Consider the following 27,640-nt stretch of genomic DNA (forward strand, 5'->3'; position numbering starts at 1 on the left):
ACCCTGGCTCTGTATTTTCTGTGACCTAGTGAAGTTCTCTGACCTCTTTTATTTGTATTTTTTATTTTTTTTATCCTCACCTGAGGTCATTTTTTTTTCTTTGCATTTATCTTCAAATAGAGAGGGAAGGGGGGAAGAGAGAGAGAGAGAGAAACATCGATGTGAGAGAGACACACCGACTGGTTGCCACCCACACAACCCTAACCGGGGCTGGGGACAAACTGCAACCGAGGTACGTGCCCTTAGCGGGAACCGAACCCAGGACTCTCTGGTCCGCGGGCCGACGCTCCTCTAACCACTGAGCCTAACTGGCCAGGGCTCCCTGACCTCTTAAATCTCAGTTTCCGCATATGTAAAGTAAAAATAACAATGCTTTTTATCTCACAGGATTATCATGTAGATAAGCTGAAATTATATATCAAAAACTCAGAAAAGCCTGGCACATAATTAAGCTTAGTCATTATTATTTTGGATAATTTATTCTGGAAAAAGAAGATGTTGAAAATATATACATGAATGACATATAGCATTGTAGAATTAAGAGAGAAATTATGTAGTGCCAATTTTTTAGTAGCATAGGAAGTTCAAAGAATAAATTATCAAGGAAAGGAGAAAGGCTTCATAGAAGTATGGGGCTTGAGAAGGCCCTGAGGGATTTGGACAGAACATGTAGAAAATGATGTATATATGGACACAAAGGTGAAGGCAAGAGGCACTCTGCCTATGGAGCACAGATAAACCAATCAGAAAGACAGGAAATACATGAAAGGATATGAAGTTGCAGAAAGATGAAAGTTTATGGTGGGCCCAACATTTGGGGAAAATAGTACAAACTTATTTGGTTAAAAAAGTATGGAATGAAAGAAGAGTTTTGACAGAAAAGTATTTACTTCTGACTTTGTCCTTTAGAGCTTCTGTAACAAATTACCACAGACTGGGTGGCTTATATATATATATAAAAAAAATCCCCTACAGTTCCAGAGGCTGGGAAGTCCAAGATCAAAGTACCAGCAGATTTGGTGTCTAATGAAGGACCACATGCTTGTTCATAGATGGCCATCAACGTGGAAAAGTACTAGAGAGCTCTCTGAAATCTCTAAGGCACTAATCACATCCATGAAGCTCAACCCTCTTGACCTAATCACCCCTCAAAGCCACAACTCCTAATATCATCACACTGGGGATGAGAATTCAACACATGAATTGGCGGGGGGGCTTCATACTGTGGCCAGTGGGCTCTGCTAGGAAGGCAGCCACGGAATAGGGAGTGCTTCCGTGGAGAGAGAGGCACTCGAGATCTGCTTCTCCCACCAGTCTCTGACTACATCTCTTTGCTTTCCCTTCGTAGCAATATCTCTCAAAAATGTCCTATGCTTACTTCTGTAGTTCTGTCTTCACACTGCCTCTTAGGCTTTGTCCCCTCACTCCACTGACCTGTTCATGCCAATGACATGCACAGTGCTGAAACCAACAGTTGGTGTTCAATTCTCATTTTACTTGACTTCTCAGCAACATTTGACAGAACTGACCATGGCTTCTTCCTTGATACAAGTTCTCCACTTGGTTTCCAGGATATCACATACTTCAACCCCACTGGTTATTCCTTCTCATCTCCCTTGGATTGCTACCTCTCTTCTCTCATCCTCTTATTATTAGGGCTCAGCCCTATATCAGATTCTCTATTTGTACTCACTCTCTTGGTTATGTCACCCAGTCCCATAAATCTATATAGCATCTGTATTCCACTGATTCCCAAATATATATCTCCAGCCAAGACCTGAAATAAACTTCAGACTTGAGCCTTATAAACATCTCCATTTTAATGTCTAGTAGACATCCCAAACCTAGCATATCCCAAACAGAACTGATTTTTCTTCCCAAACTTGCTCCATCCAGTCTTCCTCATCCAGTTTATTTTTATCCTATCTTTCCAGTTGTTCCAGCCAAAAACCTTTAAGTCATTCTCAATTCTTCTCAACCCCAATCAACATCTATCTGTCAGGAAGTCCTGTTGGTTCTGCTTTTAAAAGATATTCAGAATCGAATCATTTATCACCATGGCCTCTCCTAATACACTGATTGAATCACCAAAATCTCTTACTTGGATGACTTCAGTGGCCTCCTAAGTAACCTTCTTGTCCTTGTCCTCTGTAGCCTGTGCTCATTACAACCGGAGCGAAGCGAAAGCGTGGAGACAGCGGAACTCTCTTGCATTGTGGGTGGGGGGTGTAAAAACGATACAACTCCCTTAGAAACAGTTGGGTAATTATTTTAAAAATTCAACAGAGAGTTACCATATGACACAGTAATTCTGGTCCTATGTATATGACCATGAGAATTGAAAACATAGGTTTACACATGAACTTGTACTTGAATGTTCATAGCAGCATTATTCATAAGAGCCAAAAATTGGAGACAACTTCAAATGTTCATCAATTGATAAATGGATAATCAAAATGTGGTTATATCAGCCGTGGCTGGTGTTGCTCAGTGGTTAAAACATCAGTCCATCCATCAAAGGGTCTTGGGTATAATTCCTAGTCAAGAGCACGTGTACCTGAGTTGCAGGTTCAACTCCCGCCCAGTCAGGCTGCGTGTGGGAGGCAACCAATCCATGTGTCTCTTTTACATCAGTATCTTTCTTTCTCTCTTTCTCTCTCCCCCTCCCTTCCACTCTCTCTAAAAATCAATGGAAAAAAGAGGATTAACAACAACAACAAAAAGTGGTTATATCTAAACAATGGAATATTATTTAGCCCTAAACAGGCATGAAGTATTGTTACAATATGAATGAACTCTGAAAAACATTATGCTAAGTGAAAGAAGCCAGATAAAACATGCACATGATGTGTGATTCTATTTGTGGGAAATGTGCACAACAGGCCAGTGCACGGAGAAGGAAAGTGAACGCGTGTCCGCCGGGGGCTGAGGAAAGGAGAGCAGAACGCGACTGCTAACAGGCATGGGGTCTCCTTTCCAGCGGATGGGAACGTTCTGGAATTAAACAGTGGGGATGATTGCACACATTGTGAGTATACTAAAAACAACTGAATTGTACCACTGTACAGAGTGAATTTTATGATATACAAATTATTTTTCAATTTTTTAAGCTGGCTACAAAGGTTTGAACTTCTAGCAACCTGGGCTACATTGACTACTACAGAGGATTGGATCTGTCTTTGAGCTTCATGGAAGTCAGTCAATAAGGAAATCATCTTGGATGATTAAATAAGCTCTTACATGACAAATGAAATCTGAAATTAGGAACTTTTCCTGGGAGTAGGAAAGAATTACAGTATAAAGGACTGCAAGGTTACGTAATAGATGTTGTCTTTGTGGTTTTTCCCAAGACACACAACCATGTTCTTTTGAAATGTTACTTCTGTTGACCAACTCTAAAAGATTAGGGCCTAAAATCAAGTTGAAACTAACTTCATAAAGGAATTTTGCCCAAACAGTACAGCCTATTTCCGGATGATCTAACTTTATCTCAAGATAAAGCCTGCGGAGCCAAGAGACACAGAGAGTCTCATTCCCACAGACCAACTTCCTCACATGCCAGATGTCTCAGCTCAGCATTTGGCAAGTATTAGAGGGCAGTTTAAGTTCTGATGTGTATTGTTGATTAAATAAATGTCTATAGGTTTTTGATACTAGACATGCAGGTAGCAAAGTCTATATAATGTCATGAGAATTTAAGGACTTGATTTATAAACTTGTCTAATCAAATAATCATCTGACTTCCAGAGATTCCTGCAGGTGGGGATAAAAAGGTTTCAAATTCAGCAAAGAACTCTGAATGTTCTCATTCGGACAAGCACTTGGCTGAGAGCATGTCTGCTGTTAGACATGGAAGGCATCATTTCAGCCTGAAAAGCTCTAAATGCAGGTGTTTTTAATCAACTGCCTCTATCTGAAAGCATTTCAGTAGTATCCTTAAAAAATGTGTAATGTAGTGTCGACCTGCATTTTTTATGAACTAGTTCTAAAAATGTACCCCTTCGAGTCATTGAATAACCTATTTGGAGTTAGAGCATATTTGTTTTGGATTCTACACTACACCTTTTTTCTATAAATGTTTATTGAATGAATGAATGATTTAATAAATATAATAAAAGATCATCTGAGAGCTGGATATTTTTCTTACATAATTTTTAAAAATTCTCACCTGAGGATATACATATTTTTTTCAATTTATCTTCAGATAGAGCGGGAGGGAGGGAGAGAGAGAGAGAAACATCGATATGATAGAGACACATCAACTGGTTGCCTCCCACACGACCCTGACCAGGGCCGGGGACCAAACTGCAACCAAGGTAAGTGCCCTTGACCAGAATCGAACCTGCGACTCTTTGGTCCGCAGGCCGATACTCTAACCACTGAACCAAACTGGCCAGGGCATTATATAATTTTAATAGAAATGTCATGTGCTGTGTTATACATGAATCATTCTTAGATGACAAAAAAGTCTGGAATTGTTTTCTAACTTTATGTTCTTGGTTGCTTGCCCAGCACCTTGGCAGTTCTCTGATGATGTCATTCACCTTTGCGCCCTCCATACCATGCCTGCTCCTACACGAGGCCCTACACGTGTGCTCAAAACACAATGGGGAACAGATATTGAATAGAATTAGCTGTTTGTTTGTTTAATAACTTCCAGTTTCTGATGCAGAGTATGTCTGAAGGTACAGAGGCAGGACAGTGTAGTGGGCACTTCGCGCCAGAAGCTGAAGGAGGACTGCTATGCCCTCTCCCCTGCCTCTGGCAGCTGCAGTGTGGTCAGTGACTAGTTGTGGCCAGACAGACGCTCCTATTGGGGACTTTGAATCTGGAGGAAATGACCCAAAGGCACAGGGCTACATCAGTGGCAGAACTGTGACCTCACAGCACGGCAGCCGGTCTCCAGGCACAGTGCTAACAGAGCAGCTTCCTAAGTAGCCCGTCCCCTTGGCAGCAATCTGGTCTCGTCCTGCTCATTATCTTCATTCCTGCCCCAGCCTGGCTGTCCAGATTTCTGTCCGTCCATAAGAAACCCAAGTAAACTGAAGAGTGAACTTGAAGCCATCACAAAGTGTGACAATACTAAGATCACCTTTCCTACTCATTTCCTTGGAAGACTTCTCACTACTTATCCATTAACGTAGCTGAATAATGGTGATGGTTTCCCAACCAGACTGCTCTCTCAGATGTTCCTAGTCCTTCTGTGAAATAAAATTATCTTTTAAAAAAATCTAAGTGTCAATTTAGATTTTAAATATTTAAAAATATCTAAAATATTGAAATGTCATTTTTCCACCATGTTAAGAAAATGGAGTAAAGAGGTTTTGTTTTTGTTTTTGTTTTTAATCCTCACCTGAGGATATTTTTCTATTTATCTTCAGTCAGAGTAGGAGAGAGAGAGAAGGAGAGAAAGGGAGAGAGAGAGAACCATCAACATGAGAGGGACACATTGACTGGTTGCCTCCCGCACAACCCCGACCAGGGCTAGGGACGAACCGCAAACGAGGTACACGCCCTTGGCTGGAATTAAACCTGAAACTCATTGGTCCATGGGCCGACGCTCTACCACTGAGCCAAACTGGCCAGGGCAAGAGTTTTCTTAACTCAATATGCACACAACATAGCCAACAGATGACTAGATTATTAACATGAAGTATATCTGTGCAATGGAATCTCATACAGCCATAAACAGGAATGAAGTGCCGGTATGGGTGCATAAAAACATGCCAAGTGAAAGAAGCCAGGTAATCGTGATGGTTGCACAACATTATATATATACTAAATATCACTGAATTGCATCCATTAAAATGGTGAAAATGGTGACTTTTATGTTATGTGTATTTTACTACAATAAAAATCTTTAATCTCTCGGCTGGTGTGGCTCATTTGGTAGAGTGTTGTCCTGTGCATCAAAAGGTCTCTGGTTCGATTCCCCGGCCAGGGCACAAGCCAGGGTTGCAAGCTCAGTTCCTGGTCGGGGGCATGCAGGAGGCAGCTGATCAATGATTCTCTCTCACTGATGTTTCTCTCTTTATCTCCTCCTTCCTCTTGCTATACAATCAATAAAAACGTATTTAAAAAAAAAATTAAATCTAATAGCAAAATATTAGAAGAAAGATAAAGTAGAATATTTAATTTTTTTTCTTTGTTGATTTTAGAGAGAGACAAAGAGGAAGGGAAAGAGAGATAGAAACATCGATGAGAGAGAACATTGATTGGCCACTCCTGCCTGCCCCATTAGGCCCACAACATGGGCATGGGCCCTGACCAGGAATTGAACAGGTGACCTCTTAGGGCATGGGTCAGTGACCAACCACTGAGCAACACCAGCCGGGCTAAAGTAGAATATCTAAAACAAGATCCCTTCTATTTGTTGTAGAAAAGGGTGGTTTGTCAAAGGAATTTTTCTGGTTGTACAATCTTTGTAGTTCCGACTTCCCCTCAGAACTCTCGATGAAGTCATCTGTCATTATGTAACCTAGTTTTCACATTAAGAAATAATCTTGTGTCTTGGTGAGAGGAAAATAAAGCACATTCAAAAGGCTTTTCTTTGACCTTTGATCAAATCCTATCCCGTTTCATTTAGACATAATAAGGAAGTTGTGAAAATAAACTATAATTGAATGGATCTTGGCAAACACAATCTTTCCACTCTGGCAAAGCTGAAAGTTCTTTTATTATTGATTAGCGTCAGTTTCTCAATTTTCCAAAGACGTAAGACTTTACGTGGGAAAAATGGGCTGAAGATGCTGAAATTTAGGCAATTCTTCAAACTGGGATTTTTAAAAATGCTGCTAGCTGTTATTCCACAATTGAATGGCTCATCATTGTAAAATTGTTTCAAGTTTGCTCAGTGGAAACCTGGGAAATGCCATGAGCACAACTTTTTATTCTAGTATTTTATAACTCCTTTATTTTATTTCTCTCATTTCTAGAGTTTCCCAAAATTTCACATACATCAGTGATGTATATACAGACAGACACACACACACTCACATATATATTCTAAGATCCTTCAATTATTGCTTTCCATCCCTGATAGAACTGAAAGAAAAAAAAACCCACAAAATAGCAAGCATACAACCTTCAAAGCATCTACTTCAGTGTGTTTATATCAAAGCCAGAGTATCTTTTCGTTCTACTGGCAAGCAAACACGGAGAACCATCCTTGATCTAGTTTTCCTGCATTACTTTGGGTAAATTGAAATACCAGCAACTTCAACTTATGAAACTTATGAAAAAAAAAAAAACATGTGTTGCTTTAAAAAGGAATTTTCAATAACCTCTTGGGTTAGATCGCACAATTTTCCCATCCAGGTTTCTCCGAGGAAACACTCTTAATGCTGTTATAAATAATGAAAGCATCTCACTTCAGACATACCTAAACTACAACTCCTTCATTTACTTTTAGAGGCTTCATCAAAGCAGATTTTCTGCCCAGACTCTTCAGAGCAGGTGCCTGTCATGAAATGCGGTCCTGTCCCCTGACCCATGTCCCGCGCGGTGGGGTTCCGCGTGAGAGCACGCTCCCTCTGCATTCACGGGGAAGATCTTACAGCCACGCTCCGCGAAGCCCTCTGAGAAACTCGTCAGTGCTACGCACTACTGACCTTACCCTAAACCCATCTGCCTGCAGGCCAGCCGGCTCAGGCTCTCCTGCCAGCCGTCTGCACACACGTGCTGTTCTGTGGCCGATCTGTGCGCCGTCAGGAATGAGGAGTTCACGTTCTTAGAGAGGGTCACTGAGAAAGAAAGAGAAAACCCTAATTAAAAACATTTCCCCTCATGAAACCAAATGGTGACTTCACATGCTTTTCTTCACTTGCGAATATTCATTTTTTATTAACTTTAGTTAAGAACTATTTGGTGAATATGTACCCTGTGAAAATCACTGCCCTCAGAATGGTGGAGGACTAAAAAAAAAAAAAAAAATGAATTAGAAATGTTCTCTGCCCTCAAAACACCGTAGGCTCCAGTGGAAGAGTCAGGTAGTTCTCAACGTGCCTTCATGGAGAAGGCGGCCAGAGGCAGGGCCCATTCCCATGAGCTCGCCCCCTGACTTGCATAACTCTAAGAAGCTGGTTGTAACTTCATATCATTTCCTCTCAAGAAAGCATATGAGAACGCGAATGTGTGATGGTGACATTAATTTAGGATTAATGTGCACTAATTTCTATTATATGAATAAACACCCTCTGTACTCCGTAAACTGCAGATCGTTTGTGAGCATTTGCAAGTGTGGCTCGGACAGATGACCAAGGACTGAAGTAAGCGCTAAGTGAATGGTAGGAGTGATGAGCGTGGGGTGATGGAATTACTCCAACTCAAGATTACAAACGGAAACGTTGGAGGTGCTGCTGGGAGAGGCTTTTCGCTTCTGCCACACGAAGGATTAGCAGGTACCAGTCCCAGGCGGATGTAGACAAGCCCAGAGGGGAGATGGAAGGGCCACTTGAACATCCTATTGCAGGAGGTGTCAATAATACGAGAATAACAGAGTAGGGATCATCACTGAAGCTAGGTGATACATTTAGAAAGGAAAATCCAGCCGTTACATGGCCATAACAATATGAACGACAGTGTTTTTATACACAATGCAGACATTTCAAATAGAGAAGTAACTTGAGGGGAATTTCTGTGACTTGGAAATAGCATATATGAATCACCACTGTCAGCTTTAACAAAAGTAAAGCAAAACAGGTGAATGTGGTTAGGAAAACCTGTGCAGTTCTTCAGGCTTCTTGTAGCTGAGTGGACAGCAGGTGGCGGACACAAGCAGCTTACCACAGTCCCACTCGTCCGAACTGTCCAAGCAGTCGGCTGTGCCATCACACCACCTGTCCCGTGACACACACTCGTGGTTTGCACATTTCAGTTCATCTTCCTGGCAAAACGCTGGCACAGGGAAGAAAAACAAGACGACAAAAACATTTCACAAATAAATGTGATCATCACTAACATGCATGTTAGCCTTTTCCAGCAGGAACGTGCAAAGAAGAGAGGATGAGGTCACCGAGGCCTCCAAACAGGTGGCAAGACAAATGAACAGAATCGGTAAAATCTCATTTCATAGATGTCAGTCCATCCGAATAGCAAGCATTTAAACAGAACTACTATCTCTACATGACTAGATTCTCTTGTTCTAACAGCAGGATTGAAACAATCTACCTTGAACAGTAGAAATACCAGAAAGTAGAGAACAGGGTTAAACTCCGAAGTGTCATGAGCAGAGCACAGAGGATGAGCAGACTGGAGTCACTGGGGGTGGAAGCCAGCTCTGTCCACATATGTGGATGATGTCTATGTTTTCAACATCTCTACTGTTAGATGACTCTGAGTCACATCTAATTCTCTTGGGTTTTTAAAAATCATAGTGGAACTCTTTGGTTGCCTACCTAGCATCCATCTCCTTTCTTTCTCCTTTTCTAAGGAATACTGATTTTGTTCACCACCCCTGACACCCCCCCCCCCTCCGCTACCCAACACACACACCATCCCAGCTCCAGAGGAAGATTGTGAGTAGTTTAAGTGGGACATGCATTTTTCTGATCACAATGAATTTTTTCTGAGAATAGTTATTAGTCCAATAGTGAATATGTGATCCAAGGTCAGGGTCTTGGTCTATGGTTTTGTGGGTTGTACATTGCAAGATAATTCCTGTCCAGAGCCTGCTGGCCAGGCCATGTGTCCAAGCCTGCAACAGAGGTGGCCTGGAGGTGCTCAGCCTCCTTTTCTAATTGGTTCTCCCTGAGGAGCTGCATTTCAGCTCATTTGTGATCTACACAAAGGCTCCTAATTGTTATCGGGGACCGGCTCAAATTTGGCTAATCTGAGTGAATCCCTAACTGATGTTTAAGAGATGAGGGCAAGCTTCTCCTATGATCAAGGACATGTGCTCTTGGCAGCCACCTTTTACCTCTGGTGAGAGTCAGCCTGAGGTCAAGCTGAACTAAGAGAATCACAGAAGTGCTTAAGTCCCACATCCAGCCTCAAGAATCCCCCTTACACTTGACTTTTCCTGTGATAATATATTACAGATAATATAGATACCAATAAAGATGATAAGGATCTTTATTGTTTAAGTCAACTTGAGTTGGACTTTCTATAACCAGTAGGCAAAATATCTTAAGAGATACAATTTTTCTGATTCTAAAAGAAGTGGCCACTCATTTAGAAAAGATAGAAAATACAAAAACAACAACAACAAAACCCTTAATAATCCCACCACCCAGGGGTTATAATTGTAAACTTTTTATTATGACCTTCTGACCTTTTTGTATATGTGGGTATATGTACTTTCAAAACTCAGGAACATTATACACATAATACTTTATATTTTATTTTATTTTATTCACCTAGTGATATGTAATGAACCCAAGAGAAATTATTCTTCTAAGTTGATTTTTAATTTTTGCATATTATTTCATTTTATGGTTGTAGTTTATGTCCTCTATTTTTAGATATTTGTAGTATTTTATATTTTCTGTTATAAATATTGCTAGGATTCTATTGTGCATATATTTCATATATGTTTGACTGTCTTCTTGGCCTATATTCTTACAAGTGGACTTTTGATCATAAAGTCTAAACATGATAAAAGCTTTTGACACATATTTCCAAATTTCTGGCTTATATTCAAAATAATTTTCTGCATTGACAGGTTCATATAAGCACTTACAGCAGTTTTTTTCATCCATACTATCCGGGCAGTCTGGGAACCCATCACAGATGACTGTGTTCTTCAAGCACTGTTTATTGGATGGACATTCCCACAGATCTCTCTCTTTACAGCCTGCAGACAGAAGACAAGGTCACAGGCAATAGATGTGGAGGTGAAAATAAAGATGAACTTGAGCAAGCAATGCAGAAAAATTGCAACATAAAGGCCTGATTTCTTTTTTCTTAAAGAGTTTTGACTCCTGCATACTACAAAAATATAATATTGAAAGTAGAAATACTTGATAATCTCTACTGCACTATAAATCATACAGCGCTGCTAACAGAAGATCAAATGGGACATGTCGGAAATGGAGGGAAATGAAGAAGCAATTACACGTGAACTATCATCTTCGAGTGTTCCTGTTGCTGTCCGAGTCTAATCGCCAACACATAAGACTCATCTCTAAAATGGTGAGCTACGCTTTCAGACAAATATGCCAAAACCTAGTGATCTACCTGCATATTATCTAAAAATGTAATTTCAGCCCTAGCCAGTTTGGCTCAGCGGTTAGAGCGTTAGCCTGCAGTCCAGAGAGACCAGGGTTCAGTTCCCGCTAAGAGCATGTACTTCAGTTGCAGTTTGTCCCCGGCCCTGGTTGGGTCATGCGGGTGGTAGCCACTCGATGTGTCCCTTTCACATCGATGTTTCTGTCTCTCTCTTCCTCTCTCTCCCTCCTGCTCTGTCTGAATAAAAAAATGGAAAAATGTCCTTGGGTGAGGATAAAAAAATAAAAATAAAAATATAATTTCGGCCCACAAATGTAGAAGCCATCTGTGTGTTTAGCCTATGTCAAATACGTACAAAACAAGTTTAAGAGCCAGATATGAAAGCTGTTACTTACTTGAGTAATGTGGCCAGAGCTCTAAGGTTAGAAACTTTAGGAAACGAACACAATTTGCACTAGATCCAGACCATAAGCTTGGACTGTAATTTGCATATGAAATGGAAGTGCTTACCATGAACTTAATGCAGTTTGAATGGAACGCAGTGTGTGTCATGCATCTGCTAAAACATGCCAAGAGTCTAATGTGTTCTTGTCAATCCAGTTAGACCCGCAGCCCTCACCAGCCTGGGAGGTACATGAAGGAAGAAACCCCAGGGCACTCATGTTTGGGTACCTTTCACCCCTGCCCAGAAGAGTGGCTAGCACTTGGCAGGTCCTCAACACGTGTATTCGAAGTGGAACTTCATTTCATAGAAGGAACGAGAAGTCTCTCTCGTTTCCAGGAAAGACTGACAAATTGTCAACTGCTGTTTACATTAGCAATTGCACCATGAAAACGACTTCAACTAAAACTGACCACGTGAGCAGGAGACTTCAGAACACAGTTCATTGCCAAATTCTAATGTATATATTTTACAGTGTATTTATTCATGGTATGCTTTGGCCACCTTGTTTCCCTGCTTGTGTCCCAGAAAGACACAAAGTGAATTTCCAAAACATCAATTATTTTATAACTAGATTAAATACAAGTCTTGCTTTAAGAAGGGGAATCCCAAACGTTTTTAGAAGTTCTGGGGGGAGCTGCAGATGTGAGAGAGTGAATAGTTAATTGTCACATCATTCAGTGAAGCCCGAGCATTTTTGTGCTTTCAATTCCACAACGGACAGACTGCATCAGAAACACCTGAAGCCTGCGGAGAACCCAGCTTCGCCAGAGCTGGTGGCTGCATGGCCAGATGCTATGCACGTGCAGGCCCATGGAAACAAGACAAACTGAGCGAGTAGGTAAAATGGGAACTGGGTGATTTCCCGAGTGCCCCTCTGAGCCTTCCATCATGTGATTTCCTTGTTTGATTTTGAATGCTGTGTCCTCCCAGAACATCAGACATGCCCATTCAAAGGTGTGCAAACATCTCAGAGGGCAATGCATGTAAATTTTCCATTATCAGTCACTTTGGAAAAGGTGGTGACTTTTCTCTTGACTTAATACTGTTGGAGCAATTAATGTAACTCCAAATGTATTAATCCCCCCACACTTTTAACTTTTTAACTAAAGCTCTCAGTAGTGCCTGCCATCAATATTGTGGGTGTTTGATAAGGATCAATCTCTTTCATCGTTTTGATTGTGTGATTAAAATGATGAAAACTCATTACTTGCCCTGGCCAGTTTGGCTCAGCGGTTAGAGCGTCGGCCTGTGGTCCAGAGAGACTCGAGTTCAGTTCTCACTAAGGGCACATGCCTTGGTTGCAGTTTGTCCCTGGCCCTGGTTGGGTCATGCGGGTGGCAGCCACTCGATGTGTCCCTTTCACGTCGATGTTTCTCTCTCTCTCCCTCCCACTCTATCTGAACAAAAAAATGGAAAAATGTCCTCGGGTGAGGATAAAAACAACAACAACAACTCATTATTTACTTAGAAACCTGATATTTTAGGGTGATTTAAATCATATAGTGCTTTGAATTTCTTTTTTTGCAAAATATATTCTAGAACTCAGATCTTTTAGTATTGGCAATACACTCTTTTCAAACTAAACTTTTACATTTCTCAAATATTTGGTACCCTACTGCAAATATAGGTTCAGCCTCCCCAGTGGAGTACCATGTAACCTCTTTGAACCATCTAAGATAATCCATTTGAAATTGCATCTTAGAATACCATAATTCATCAGTCATCATTTAGCAAACAAATTCAATAGACTCTCAATAAATCACTTACATAAGGGATATCCTATGAGTTTTTATTTATTTCTCTGCCTAAAGACAAGCACACAACAGTAGCTTCTCAAAGCATTGGATGTTCCTCCCTAACGAAATTACCCCCGGTCATTGCACCATTATTCTGACAGCTCTCGTTGCCTAGAAGATGCGCTTGTCCAAGTTTATAGCAGCTGATAGGATTTCAGTTGACTGATTGTGACATTTTGTCTAGACCAGAAGGGCAATGTTTGGTATAGAAAATTCATTTTGGAGAGCAAGTTAGTATTTATACCTAAAAGGCCAAAAGAATACAATGATTTCGAAAGATGTATTACCCTATGTGCTTTTAATGGTTAAAAAAAAAAAAAAAGTGTCCATTATTTTTAAAGCAGAATGAGCTAAATCATCATAATCAAACTAGCCTTTGGATAGCCCTTTGGCTGTTTTGCTTTACTCCAGAATATTGTTTAGTGCAAAGCATTGTCCGTCTCTATTCTCTGACACATTCTGAAGTTACAAGTATAAAGGTTTGTAGAGAAATAAAACAGGAATTAGCTCCCCTTAAGTTGTTATTGGCCTGCCTGGCCTTTCCACAAGTGATTTTGGAGCTCTATAGCAGAAGCTCCAGGAAGAGTTTTTTTTTTTTTTTGTTTTGTTTTTAATTTTATTTTTTATCCTCACCCGAGGACATTTTTCCATTTTTTGTTCAGATAGAGCAGGAGGGAGAGAGAGGAAGAGAGAGAGAGAGAAACATCGATGCGAAGGGACACATCGAGTGGCTGCCACCCACACGACCAACCAGGGCCGGGGACAAACTGCAACCGAGGTACGTGCCCTTAGCGGGAACCGAACCCGGGTCTCTCTGTACCGCAGGCCGACGCTCCAACCGCTGAGCCAAACCGGCCAGGGCTCCAGGAAGAGTTTTATCCTTTGCCAACAGACACAACATCGGAGAGGGCGTGACAGTAAGCCCCAGTTAAAACTGAACATTGGAGCCTGGACTCTGTCTCTGCGTATCTAGCTGCCTATCTAACAACATGAGAATCACATGCAAAGACAGACAGCAACTGCTCTCTAACCTCTAATAACACAAATAATTCCGTACATTAGTGAGGTGCTTCTCTTTCTCCTAAGGGTTTGCGCATATATCATCAAGGTTATAAATAGAAGTTTAATTTAGGGGAAATCAACTGAGTTAACAGGAAAAACACATCAATTCATGCCTTGCCATTTGATAATTTAAGATAATATATTAGCATTCAATCCTAATCGCTACCAACAACCATCAGTGAACAGTTCAAATTTTTTTGAATACAGTCCCTTATCTTAACCAGTTGTTAGTATATCCAAGAGAAGTGCCATGTCACCCACATACCACAGTTTTCTTCATCACTGTCATCGTCACAGTCGGGCTCGCCGTCGCACCTTCTGGAGGCCAGAACACACCGTCCCGAGCCACACTTGAAGTGACTAGGTGAGCACTCTGTTGAAAACAGTGGGACATATTACTGTCGATAAACAGGAAACTCAGAATCATCAGCTCATTTATCTATTTACGTGTGGAATGTCATCAAGGAGCTGTTACTGGAGATAAGGCTGGTCCCCTGCAAAGTGGAAACAGCCGGTGTTAACATGGCCTTCTGTCTGCTGTGAGCATCTTCCTCCTTCCTCCACGGCACCACGCGCCCAGCTCAGCTGCTCGATGTCTTTACACTTTCCAGTAATTAACGATCTTCCTGAATGGACATCCTAACAATTACCAGAGCCCAAAATGTCCTGTGGAGTCAATGCGTCCAAGTGCCTGCTGCTCTTACAGTATCAAAGTTGTTTCCTACTCTAATCTTCCCACCTGGGGGACAGTCCCCAATTCCATTTCTCTGCCTGAAGATCCTATATCGCAAAGATCTCCAAATGCTTTGCACTCGAAGGAACCAAGGCCTAACCATTACCTTCAGAATCCCTAGTATAGGAGCAGCATCCATTTGTAATGGGCTCTGTGAGTTAAATGTGGTTCAAATAAATACTTGGAGTATTAAATTCATCTCTGCAATTTATTTTTAAAATGAAGACCATAACAAGAAATACCAAATTCTTCAAAGCAATCAAGTTAGTAGATTCACTCACCTATGCAGCCTGATTGGAACATAGAAAGAAAACACAACAACAACAACAAAAGCAACAGAGAGATTTCCAAAAGTAGCTAATACATTCATCCATGTTAGATACCCAACTAAGATTAATTTAAAAATGAACCTTCCACATCTTCATCGGGCATGAGGCAGGTCTGATTGTCTGAATTTTCCTCTGGAAACTGACTGCAATCTGTGTCTTCAGGCCACTGTAGGCCCACAATCCCAAGGACAGACTCGCAGTGTTCTTTGGAGTGTTCACACAGGGCCCTGAAAGAGCAGGAAGGACAAAACATTAAAAGCAGAAATAACTACACTGAGACATATGTTAGGGATCTATGTCGGGTTTTAATACTGTGTGGGTGTGTGTCTGTTTGCTGTGCATGTGTATCAATACACAGGGGTGGACAAAAGTAAGCATACAGTTGGAGTGAAACAAAGTTTATTCTTTTATCAGTATTTAGTAATGTATTATTTTCCACTTGAATGACTGTAGACCTACTTTTGCCCACCCTTGTATATAGATGCACATACACATAACAGCCATGTGGGAAACCAACACGAATAATATCCCTACAAAAATAATACATTCCAGCAACAGACTTTCACCAAAAGAAATGTCACTGTATAGATAGAAATAGATTTGTTTTATGTGTTCTATTGAAATATATTTGACATAGCATTGTGTAAAGTTAACAAGAAAAACATATTGATTTGATATGTTTATATATTGTACTAAAATTGCTGTTGTAGCTATAGTTAGCACCCCTATCACATCATTATCATTTCTTCTTGTGTTTGGAATAATTAAGATCTAGATCCTTAGTGAGTTTGACGACTGCAACACAATCTAGTTGCCTGTGTTCCCAGGACCGTGCATTAGATCTCCAGGACCTATTTGCCTACTGGTTGCAAGTCTGTGCCCTAAGCAACATCTAGGATGCAGATTACCTTCTTCATTTTGCCTTTCTCATTGTCCTTCCTTTTTTTCTAAGACAGACACATTCTCCAACATTTTTGTTCCAAACTGGGAAGTCTCCAGTATCAGTCTGAATAGTCTGCCGCCAGCGGTCATGGGATCTACACGACACCCACGGCCTCAGGGGTCTCGCTCCAGAGACCAGCCTGTAAGCCCTTTCATGAGAAAACCTGGCTGACGTCAGACATCCGTTGCCTCCATTCCTTCAGCTTAGACCAATACTGCTCAAAAGCTTGGTACTTCTCCCAAACCCATCTACGCTGAGCTCAAGTTGGTTAAAAAAAGTTTGTTGTTGTTCTTGTTTTTAAGAAAAGATACCAAACATTTTGCTAGGTGCTTTCTTTTGTGTTCTCATTTGTACACAGAATATTTTTAAATTGCTGTATCAACATGTCTTATGAAAGATATCTTTACTTCCCATAAGGGAAAAACATGGTTTTGCTTCAATATATTACCAAGAAATTAGTTAAATATTTTTTTTTTATAAAGTAGACACAGCCAAAGCAAGTCCCTGGGCAAATTTTTTATTGCCTTTTAAATATATATTTTATCTGTCAAAAGCCTCAAATTTTAAACTAGAAGTTAATTTCAACAAAGTAGGGAATGGTTAGCAGTCAGGAAGCTCAGAGAAAGCGCTGTCTAGATTTAAGTCTGGACAAGACAGAGCATAACTCGACACTGGCTTAGCCAAGGAATTTGGGGGGGGGGGGACAAAGCCATGTGTTCCCATATCCATTTTGCAAAAACGGGAAGTTCAACGTGTTTGACCACTTTCTGTTGGATTGAACAGTTTTTTTGCAGATTTATAAAAAGTGTATATAACTCAATCGCTGCTGATATCTAAATTAATCATATAATGCCTAATTTATATGGACGATTGTGTAGTGCCTGACTCTACCATTTCCTATTTTTTCCATAAAATGGAAACAGGACAATACCCAGCACGGCAACTGCAAGGGGCACTGTTCTTGCCCCTGACTGTGTGGTGCTCAGCCACAGACAGCAGCCTGAGGGGAGGGGCCCCCTCAAAAGGTGATTTTGAGGATGGGATGGCAGAGTACCTTGAAGTATTTAGCACAAAGTAAGGGCTTGAGAATGTTAGATTTTTCTGACTCATAACTTAAAAACTAATTTTAAAATAAACAAACAGGGTTGACGAAAGCAACTATGTATTGCTGCCTGAATATTAGTTTATTATTCTTGTCTGGAGGTAAAAAGTTTTTCCTCCAAATAAATATCAAAAATGGAACATTCATTCTGATATCTAGAGAAAATGACAGATGTATGTGTACGTATAAACCTAAGAAACAGACCTAAAGTATCCAAAAGAAGTTCACCAAAATGTTGACTGAAAACTGTTGGAGGATCTGTCTCATCTTAGGCATTTAGATAGGAAATTTAAGCCTGAAATTATAAATTATATGTGAAAATAAATTTGTTCCAGAGAATGCTGCATTACGAAAAATTTTATATACATATGAAAAGAAAGTCAAATACAAGAATTTGTTAAGTACTATTAAAAGCAATTATTCCCTACATTTGACCTTGCCTAGCAAAAGTGAAATAAGGTTTAGAACTATGTAACATAAAACTGGTAGATATTTTATTAGTGATACTATAAGAAACATTTAACAGAAATTTTTAGAATTACATTTGCACAAACCAACATTAAGTTTTATTCTATTTGTATAAATTGCTCAGGTCCCCAAGTCATTTTGAAACTTTAGCATTTCCTGCCTCACTCTTTGGGTGCACCTACCTTGTCATCCATTTAACATTCTGCATATAATTTATTGTTTTCCCATCTGTCCACCATATAGATATTATTGCTTTTTCTTAAACCTCCAAGTGACTTCTGATCCCGACATATGGTTTCCATAGTTACCACTCTCATGTAGACAAGCACATCTGTAGATAAACCCCTTGATGGAAAACAGCACTGGGGGGAGCAGCAAGCCAGCTCGCGGTAGCCGTCTTGTACCTGCGTGTCCTCCGACGACAGCCCCTAACACGCGGCCCAGAGGAGGGACCGCACCACCACTGAGCATGCAGCTGCGTTCCTGTCCTGTCTTCAGAGCTATTGTTTGTCCAGGGCTTACAATCAATGGGGAGCACTTTACATTTATGCACATTCATTTAATCTCACAACCATTAGTATCCTGATTTTACAGGTACAGAAATGAGGTTGGGAGAAGCCGAGGACCCTCTTTCAGGCTGTACCCCAGGTAGAGAAGAGCCGGGGCTTGAATCAGACAGTGGACTCCATAGAAATGTTCTTAACCCACAGGATATCACTCATGTCTGGGTCCAAGCTGCATTCCTGACATGTTGTTCCTTATTTCATTCAAGCAGGAAGAAAATCATCAGCGACGTCCGTCCCCTGTCCAGCCTGTGAAGTGTCTCCCTCGGGCCACTCCCATGAAACATATCTAACCTTTGAGTGCTATATAAAGGCAGCATTTTGTCCAGCTGGTGTGGCTGTGGTTGAGCACTGACCCATGCACCAAGAGGTCACCAGTTCAGTGCCCAGTCAGGACACATGCCCAGGCTGTGGGCTCAATCCCCAGTGAGGGGTGTATAGGAGGCAGCCAATCAATGTTCTCTCTTGGCGATGTTTCTATCTCTCTCTCTCTCCCTCTATTCCTCTCTCTCTAAAATCAATTAAAAAATTTTTTTTAAAGAAGGCAGCATTTTGAACACATCAATGTTGCCAGAGAAAGAGGCAGATGCATCCCATCTTCTGCTAACTCACATCTTTAAAAACACTTCTTGATCAATCTAAATGGCACACCTGGTTTTATTTGATTAGAATACAGAAACTATTATGGAAAGCAGTTCATACCTCCCTCACCTGGTACTCCAGAAATGAATTTTCATTCAACTATTCATTTTAGAATTCCTCCTTCTTTACCTTTTAAATATGTAATTTGTTAAATGCAGAGCTTCTTAGCAAGATACGCACTTTGTCTAAACTCAGACTAAGCCTTCCTTCCCTTGCCTCTCCCCAGGGGAAATGGGGATGTTTGGGAGAGACCCATCATAATACCTGCAAGGGGGAATACGCTGGCTTGTGTTCACATCACACTTCGGAACCAAGATGGTGCAGGCAAAGAACATGAGATACTTGTAACAGTTGGTTTGAACAAGTGCAGGGAAAAGAGAGGACTCCCAGCTGATGGATGCTTCCTTCTGAGTCCTGTGGCCAAGGTAATTGGGGTAAGTTGTATGGTTGTAGGGCAAGTTCATGCAGAGTTCCAACGTAATTGGTTCACATCGACCTACCAAGAAGACACATGTACAGACACATACATATGTTAATTCCACATATGAAACAATTTCTTAAAAACTTACAAAGTTGAAGTCTACTTTCTCTTCAAAGTCACTAAAACTAGAATGCAAGCAGTATATAACATTGCTATCAAAAGATAAGTAATTTGGTTAATAAAGTGCCAAACCAAGATTTATTTCTGTGTATGTGGCTGCTAGCACAGTGCCTAGGATGGTTTAGAAAGTCCTTCTCATTTTTCCCTTTGGCTCAATTTATCTGAAAGTGACTCTCTTTAGTGATTCTCTTGCTCACTTCAATTTGTTTTTGTTTTTTTTCTGATTCATTCATTAGTTCTAAACTAGTATATTCCTCATCATCTTCACAGCCATTTAAAAACAACAATTAATTTTGTCCTGGCTGGTTTGGCTCAACAGTTAGAGCATCGGCCCATGGAATGAACGGTCGTGGGTTCGATTCCCAGTCAAGGGCACATATCTGGGTTGCAATTTCAATCCCAAACCAAGGCCATGTGGGAGGCAACCAACTGATGTGTCTCTCTCACACCGGTGTTCCTCACTCTCCCTACCTCCCTTTCACTCTATCTGAAAAAAAAAAAAAAAAAATCAATGGAAAAATATCCTTGGGTAAGGATTAACAACAACAAAATACTGAATTTGGCTAAGTTGGCAATTAATGATTTTTCTACATTTCATTGTTGATCAATGGATTTAAATATAAAGCTACAAGATTTCAGGGGCACAGGGGCCTGAGACCTGTTAGCTATCATTGTCAATGGGATAAAATCCTAACCCATTAGGTTGGCATCCAGTTGGCTACTTCACACTCCAATCACACCCTAACTTTTCAGCCTTATTGCCTATGACCATCCCATCAGTAGTATTTCCTTGGCAACACCAGATGTTTTAAGAATTGCATGCTTTTGTGTGCCCTGTTACCTCCTCTCTTACCCATGTCTTCTATGGACGTACTTGCAACCACCCCTCAAATTCAGTTATGGTTCTAGCTGCCAGGTATATAGAGCACTAATTTCCTGGAATGATCCTCACCATCCTCCCCACTAAGCTAACTCCTCCTTGCTCTGCAGGACTCATCATAAACACCTCCTCCAGGAAGACCTGCCACTCCCAGTCTGAGTTTCTGTTGAGTTCCACAGCATCTTAGGCAGGCTCCTGCTCATTACTCTCTGCTGCATTCTTTATTTACTTGCTGCCCCCACACAAATAGAAGATTTTTGAGAAATAAGACTACACTTATTCATCTCAAAGTCAGCACCAAGGACAGTGCCAGAATGAAGGCAGGAAAGGAGTGGGGAAGTGTCAAGAACTATCCTAAGCACTTACAAAGTAAAACTAATAAAAACTGTAGTCCCCACCACTGAGGCACTCCACAACTCTTCAGAGCAAGACACACATGCAGGCTGCTGTGGTAGAACATGAACAGGTTGGAGATGAGAGAGGTAATCAAGTATGTGTCTTCCTAGAATCAGCCCAAGCTGACTGAAGACTTCATGCCTTATTAAACAATAATTATTCCAATTAAATTTAATTATTTGACTAGGAAGTAGTATGTGTGCATGCAAATAAGACTGGCAATAAGAACTGGGGTGAAATATTAAAACAGCTCCAGTACTATGTCCTTAAGAATCTGAGGGCTGCCCAGCCGGTGTTGCTCAATGGGTTGAGCACCATCCCATGGACTGAGGTCCGGGCTCGATTTCTGGTCAGGGTCATGTCCAGGTTGCAGGCTTGATCCCTAGTAAGAAGGGTGCAGGAGGCAGCTGATTGATGTTTCTCTCTCACATTGATGTTTCTATCACTCTCTCCCTTCCTCTCTAAAAAAAGATTTAAACAATAAAAGCATATTTTGAAGAGAATCTGAGGGCTTCACTGAGATTGTGTTGATAAGAAGCCCACATTGGCCCGGTGGAAAGCTTCATGACAATGTGTAGCAGGCTCAGTCTGGCAGGGAAATGTGTGATGACACTGTGGTGTTGGCACACTCTTGAGGATGAGGACCGGGTGGAGAGGAGAGAAAGAAACAGAGAAGGTAGTACAACATAGGCAATAGCGTCAATGCTACTGCAATAACTATGTATGGTGCCCGGTGGATACTGGAAATATCATGGGGAACACTTTGCAAAGTACGTGAATTGCCTAACCACTATGCTGTATACCTGAAACTAATACAAAATAATATTGAATATAAAGTATAATTGAAAAAAATAAAAAAATTTAAAAAGGAAACAGAGAGGGTATGAGGTTGGTTCCATGCATCATTTTTTTTATTATGAAAGAGGAGAAACATTTGTATATTTTTATTTCATATTATTTTTAAAATGAATTTTCCTCTTAACAATAAAAGCAGTACAAAGATGCATAAAGTAAAAGTTCATCATCTCCCCATTCTCTCGCTTTCCCTCCAACCCACAGAGGAGTTTGAATCCTTCCATGCTTCTCGTGTCTATGCAGAGGAGCCTCCACACACACACACAGAGCGTGTTTATCTTTGCCAAAGCATAATTGTCCTATTCCTAGTACTCTTCAACTTGTTGTTGCTTATTTATCATGGCCATTTCCAAGTGAGTAGATACAGCTCAACTCAATATTTTTCCTAATTTTAAAAATATACTTATAATTTCACCAAATGGGATCATTCACACAGATTTTTAATGTTTTTTTTTTTCCCTTGCATGCCTTTTCTTTCTCTTCTTCTACCATCCTATCAAGTTTTAACTTTGTGTCAGTGTGTTTCATTTAGTTGATTAATAAGTATATCACATGGATAAATTTTTCTCTCTTTGGATGTGTGGAGAACTTACAGCTTTTGATCTGGCATAAGCTATATAACCTGTGTTTCAGAACCAAGGGAGATGAGTGGATTAAGTTTTGATCATTTATTATTCTGGAGATCTTTATTGACTGTGGTAAGATTGATTGAATCTTGTGATTTATTCCTTCATAAGGCATTCTTCACAGAGTGCTAAACAAGAGAAACTCGCATGATATCTGCCAACCTCAAATTCTATGATTTATATCAAGAAGCTTTTTTATTAGATTCACTCCCTAGCTTGATTTACAGTAGCCACTAGAGGGCGATCGCGTCACAAACATGTGAGGATGTTCAAATGTCTCAGGTCTGGTTTCTTTTCTTTTTTTGAGATAAGAGATGTTTTATGTTTTTAATTAATTAATTTTTGTTGCAGGTGTTTCTCCTTTTTTCCCCTTTGACACCCTCCTCCCCAGTCCCGTGCCCCGCTCCCCACCTTCACAGTGCTGTTGTCTGTGTCCATTGGTTATACATATATGCAAAGTTCTTTGGTTTACCTCTTCCCGCCCTCACCCGCCCTCTTCACGGGATTGTTTTCAGTGTGAGTTTGACTTAGGGCCTAGCACAGGCTACTGAACCTAAATGAGATTTAGTGAATAGCTGTTGAAAAACCAATGATCATGGTGGAGTCTCAATGTTTTCCCACCTTTCAAGTCAGAACCAAGATTTAGTAAACTCAATCCAAAGATGGGATTGTTACCTGAATGATGCTACATCCTTATCGTGAGGCAATACTGTGGAGCAACTGGCAATCATGTATTAAATGATGGTCATTTACGTGAGAAAATGCCTCTTTACAGCACCCATGGGCATATATAACATCCCAAGATTTATCCTTGCCTCAAACTCTAAACGTCCTCATTATTATTCATTTTTATTGAGATATAATGGACATGTAATATTATATTAGTTGTGGGTGTAATGATTTGACATATGTACATTATTATTCTAATAGATTGGTGAGTTATTATTAGGTGAACACCCTTGTAACTTTCACCAAGGTCCAGAAATCGAACTTTGCCAGGCATCCCCTTAATATACCGTCACACATCAGCCTTCTCCTCTCCCCACAGAGTAACTACGATTTCAGAGTTGTCACTTTCTTACCCTTCTTTATATTTATTACCTAAGTGTGCATCACCCCTAGGCATTATAGTTCAGGCTTGCCATTTTCTGAAAACGTGTTTGTCTTTTAAGTCTTAGAATATCTGGGTTCCCCGCTCCATGCCTTTTTTTACCTTATAGCTTAACGATCAAAGAAGCCAGGGCCTGGACCTTAGAATGTGCCAGATTTTGCTGCCTGCACATCTGATGAAGTTAGACACATCCCACTGCCCTCCCTGTCCCGGGCACTGGTGGCTGAACACAGGGACAGAGGACTGGCTTTCGTCCCTCTGGTGAGAGATACTGCGCGGTTCTTTCATCAGAAGGCACTTGTCTGAGTTCTCTTTTAGTGACATCCGCAGCTGTGGATGCTCAATGCCTTGACCCAGTCAGTCACTGTGTCACCGAGGAGTAACATTCTAATCCAATCATCTGTTTTTCACTCCCTGATTGGGAATCCGCTCACAAAAAACTCCTTCTGCTCCTCCCTCTTTGCTCCCTAGGACGGAAGTTGCTAGTCTTTATGGTGTTGGGCTTTTTACCACATGCCATACTGTTCATTCCTTCCAACTAGAGGTTGCAAAGAGAGGGCAGAAAATTGACAGACTTGGGCATATTATTCAAAGAGCAAAGCTGTTCAATTCTTCCTTGGTGTTGAAGAAAAAGAACGCATGAGTAGACACAGAGAACTAAAGGTTGATGGAACACTGTGGACACCTTGGGAGAGTTCCTGAGGCATGAAGTCATACCTGGCTTCATGCTGCCATGGCAACTAAAAGAGCAGAGAACAGGGAGAGACACGTGCCTAAGAGCTGCTCTTCCCCCCAGGTTCCCCCGATGTCTGCACCACAAACTACAAGGCAGAAGTGACGGATTAGTCCCTCCACACCAAAGGCAAGGATGTCTGTATTTTGTCTCTCAGCAGGACACAAAGGTGTTAAGAGTTCTGGACTAGGAGTAGACGCAGATGCTCTGATACTTCAAGCCTATCAGTACACAGTATCATTGAGATGTGGTTTGTAGGCTTTTTTTTTGCTTTTGCTTTTTTTATTGTGAGCATGTCTGGGAATCTGAGATAAGCCATGCACCTTCTTGGAAAATGACGAAGACTTTTTCACACCCAGTTCTGGAGATGCCACACATCCGTGTGGTCTAGTTATGAACAGGCCAACAAATCTGAACCTTGGCTGAACATTGCAGTCGCCTGGGAATTTTAAAAATACTGATGCCCAGGTCTCACCCAGTACATCTTCAGGAACCATTAGAAAGTGATATGAGCCCTGGCCGGTTTGGCTCAGCAGTTGGAGCGTTGGCCTGCAGTCCAGAGAGACCCGGGTTCGGTTCCCACTAAGGGCACGTACCTCGGTTGCAGTGTGTCCCCGGCCCTAGTTGGGTTGTGCGGGTGGCAACCACTCTATGTATCTCTTTCACGTCAGTGTTTCTCTCTCTCTCTCTCCTTCCCACTCTATCTGAACAAAAAATGGAAAAATGTCCTCAGGTGAGGATAAAAAAAAAAAGAAAGTGATATGATATTTTATGGGATGACAAGAACCAGTGTCTTCAAGGATTAGAACCCCATCAAATCCAGTGAGATGCCGACTCCAGCAAACAGAATATCCACGTTCTCCAAATTCATCTTCGCCACTGGAAGGGAGGAGAGGAAGAGTTCTGTGCAGTCGTGACCCCGAATCTAAGTAATGGTAGTCTCTCTAGTGATAAAGATCTTCGAAGAATAAATCACGTTTCAAGTGCATAAAGAGTTCTCAGAGGAGATGTTACCAGTGCACAGAGAACCAACCACATGCCTGTGATCCTGACACTCTTTGAAAAATAAGGAATAACATACTTACTCTCAACTGGAAGTTAGGCATACTATTCTGGTTTTAATAACAGAGAAGGAATGGGGACCATTGACCAGCCCAGTGCCTGGCACTCAGAACGGCATGAATACGGATGGGGAGACCCAGGCCAGAATATCTATGGGGAATGAGGAAGCCGGTGAGACAGTGAGACACTGGGGAAACCGAGTGTATCTGAAGAATATAATGAGAAAATCAAGGTGGTCCATGTGTGCTCTCCCACACTGAGTTCTCTGCAAGAAGGCAGAAGTCATGTCTCTTCTTCACAGTTAAAGTGCCCAGCGCCCATCCACCCAGACCACTGTACACACGCCATATGTATTTCTACAACTTCGTTTTTGATAGATAACATATTTAGATTTTTAAAATTTTGAGACATTGCAGATATAGAGACAATAGGATAACACATTGTTCACAAAACTGGACACAGGCTAACAATGCCCTTTCGACTTTTTTGAGTCTAACAGCAAGTGCCGTTCTGTACCAGACCACTCCCAAACTTTAATATAAACACAAATCTTTGAGATGACACTGTCATTGTTCAAACTACTCATCTCGAGTTCAAGGTGAAGTAAAGAAATAATTCTGAAAAAGTTCTGGAGCAGGTTGGAAGACAGCCAAAGTGAAGCAGTGGAACCAGAACATATACAGAAATAAGTACACATACACATACACACACGTATGCACACGCACGCTCATGTACATGCACCTGAACCAGCTGAGTGCGAGGACGCAGCGGGCCCTGGAGCTCAGGACACCCCCTGCGCTGTCCTCACGCGGGACGGGCGGGCGGGCACTGCTGCGGCCGGTTGGTAAGTGCTCAGGCAAAGGAAACCCTGGAGCTGGCGGGTCAGTGGCTGCCTGGCTCGAACTCCTCCCAGCCCACTGTTTTCACCCCCGAGTCTCCCGAATGCTTACAGCGCAGCCCCAGACTGACCCCCAAGCTCCACATTGACCCAGGATGGGAGCCGAGTAAAACTGGGACCCCGGAACATCCAAGGACCAAACCCCCAAGGCTTTCAACCTCCCGGCCTCCCGTGGCCTTCGACTGAGGATGTGCGCCAAAGGGTCACCTGCTCGCCCACGGAAGGCTGACGGACCTGCTTCTACATCCCAAGCCCCACACTGAGGACGAGACCAAAAATTAATTATAAAAAGAGAAAGAAGTGAGTATCAGACTCCGTCTTTGAAGGCTTTCTGGTTCGTTCTCAACTCCCCGTGAAAGAGTCTCCACGGCCCTCCCACGCCTGCCCGCCTGCCCGTCTGTCTCCCCGATAATTCCTCCCCCTGAGAGCCGGGGATACAGCGCCCCCTGTTCACACCACTCGGAGCTGCTACACTGTCACCAAATCAACATAAGGGCTGCAGGATCGTCATCAGTCGGCATTTTCCTGGAAAGGTGAGAATACATTTCATTAAAAGAACAGGCAGCCCTGGCAGGGTTTCTAAGTGGTTAGAGCTAGGCCCGTGGACCAGAGAGACCCGATTCGGTTCCCGTTAAGGGCACGTACCTCAGTTGCAGTTTGTCCCCGGCCCCGGTTGGGGTTGTGTGGGTGGCAGCCATTCGATGTGTCTCTCTCACATCGATATTTCTCTCTCTTCGTCCCTCTCTCCCTCCCGCTCTATCTGAAGATAAATGCAAAAATGTCCTCGGGTGAGGACAAAAAAAAAAACACAAAGTTTTATGTGACTAACTCAGGGGTGGGGAATCTCTTTTCTGCCAAGGGCCATTTGGATACTTATAACATCATTTGCAGGCCATACAAAATCATCAACTCAAAAATTAGCCTGCTTTATTGGGTCAGGCTAATTTGGTGGGGCGTGTGACGTTAGCTGGGATTGATTTCACCGGCCTATATGGCCCGCGGGCCAGATGTTCCCCACCCCTAAATGAACTTCACCTTTGCTTCTCAGATAAAGTTTCCATTTTTGAAGCTGAGCTTTGAAAAGGAAGAAAGAGAGCATCTGTCTGCAGACAGAGCCAAGAAAATAATATGTAGGAGCTAACATTGAGTTGAAAGCAATGGTAATGATATTAAGCAATGTGGATTTATAGTCCATTCACAATAACACATTTGTTTCTGATTTCATTTAA

General features: G+C 41.6%; 1 protein-coding gene across 2 annotated transcripts in view; it reads right to left on the minus strand.

Annotated features, from left to right (window-relative positions):
* The window catches only part of CORIN (corin, serine peptidase), a 199,200-nt gene that overhangs the window by 27,829 nt on the left and 143,731 nt on the right, over positions 1-27,640 (minus strand). For both annotated transcript variants that reach the window (XM_036263520.1, XM_036263514.1), the window contains 6 exons: positions 19,514-19,745; positions 15,613-15,758; positions 14,735-14,842; positions 10,679-10,792; positions 8,785-8,895; positions 7,616-7,742 (listed from right to left, as the gene is read on the minus strand). In XM_036263520.1, the coding sequence (XP_036119413.1) occupies positions 7,616-7,742; positions 8,785-8,895; positions 10,679-10,792; positions 14,735-14,842; positions 15,613-15,758; positions 19,514-19,745 (838 nt within the window). The remainder of the gene's footprint in view (positions 1-7,615; positions 7,743-8,784; positions 8,896-10,678; positions 10,793-14,734; positions 14,843-15,612; positions 15,759-19,513; positions 19,746-27,640) is intronic.

This window comes from Molossus molossus, unplaced genomic scaffold, assembly GCF_014108415.1.
Source record: "Molossus molossus isolate mMolMol1 unplaced genomic scaffold, mMolMol1.p scaffold_m16_p_1, whole genome shotgun sequence".
Lineage (NCBI taxonomy): Eukaryota > Metazoa > Chordata > Mammalia > Chiroptera > Molossidae > Molossus > Molossus molossus.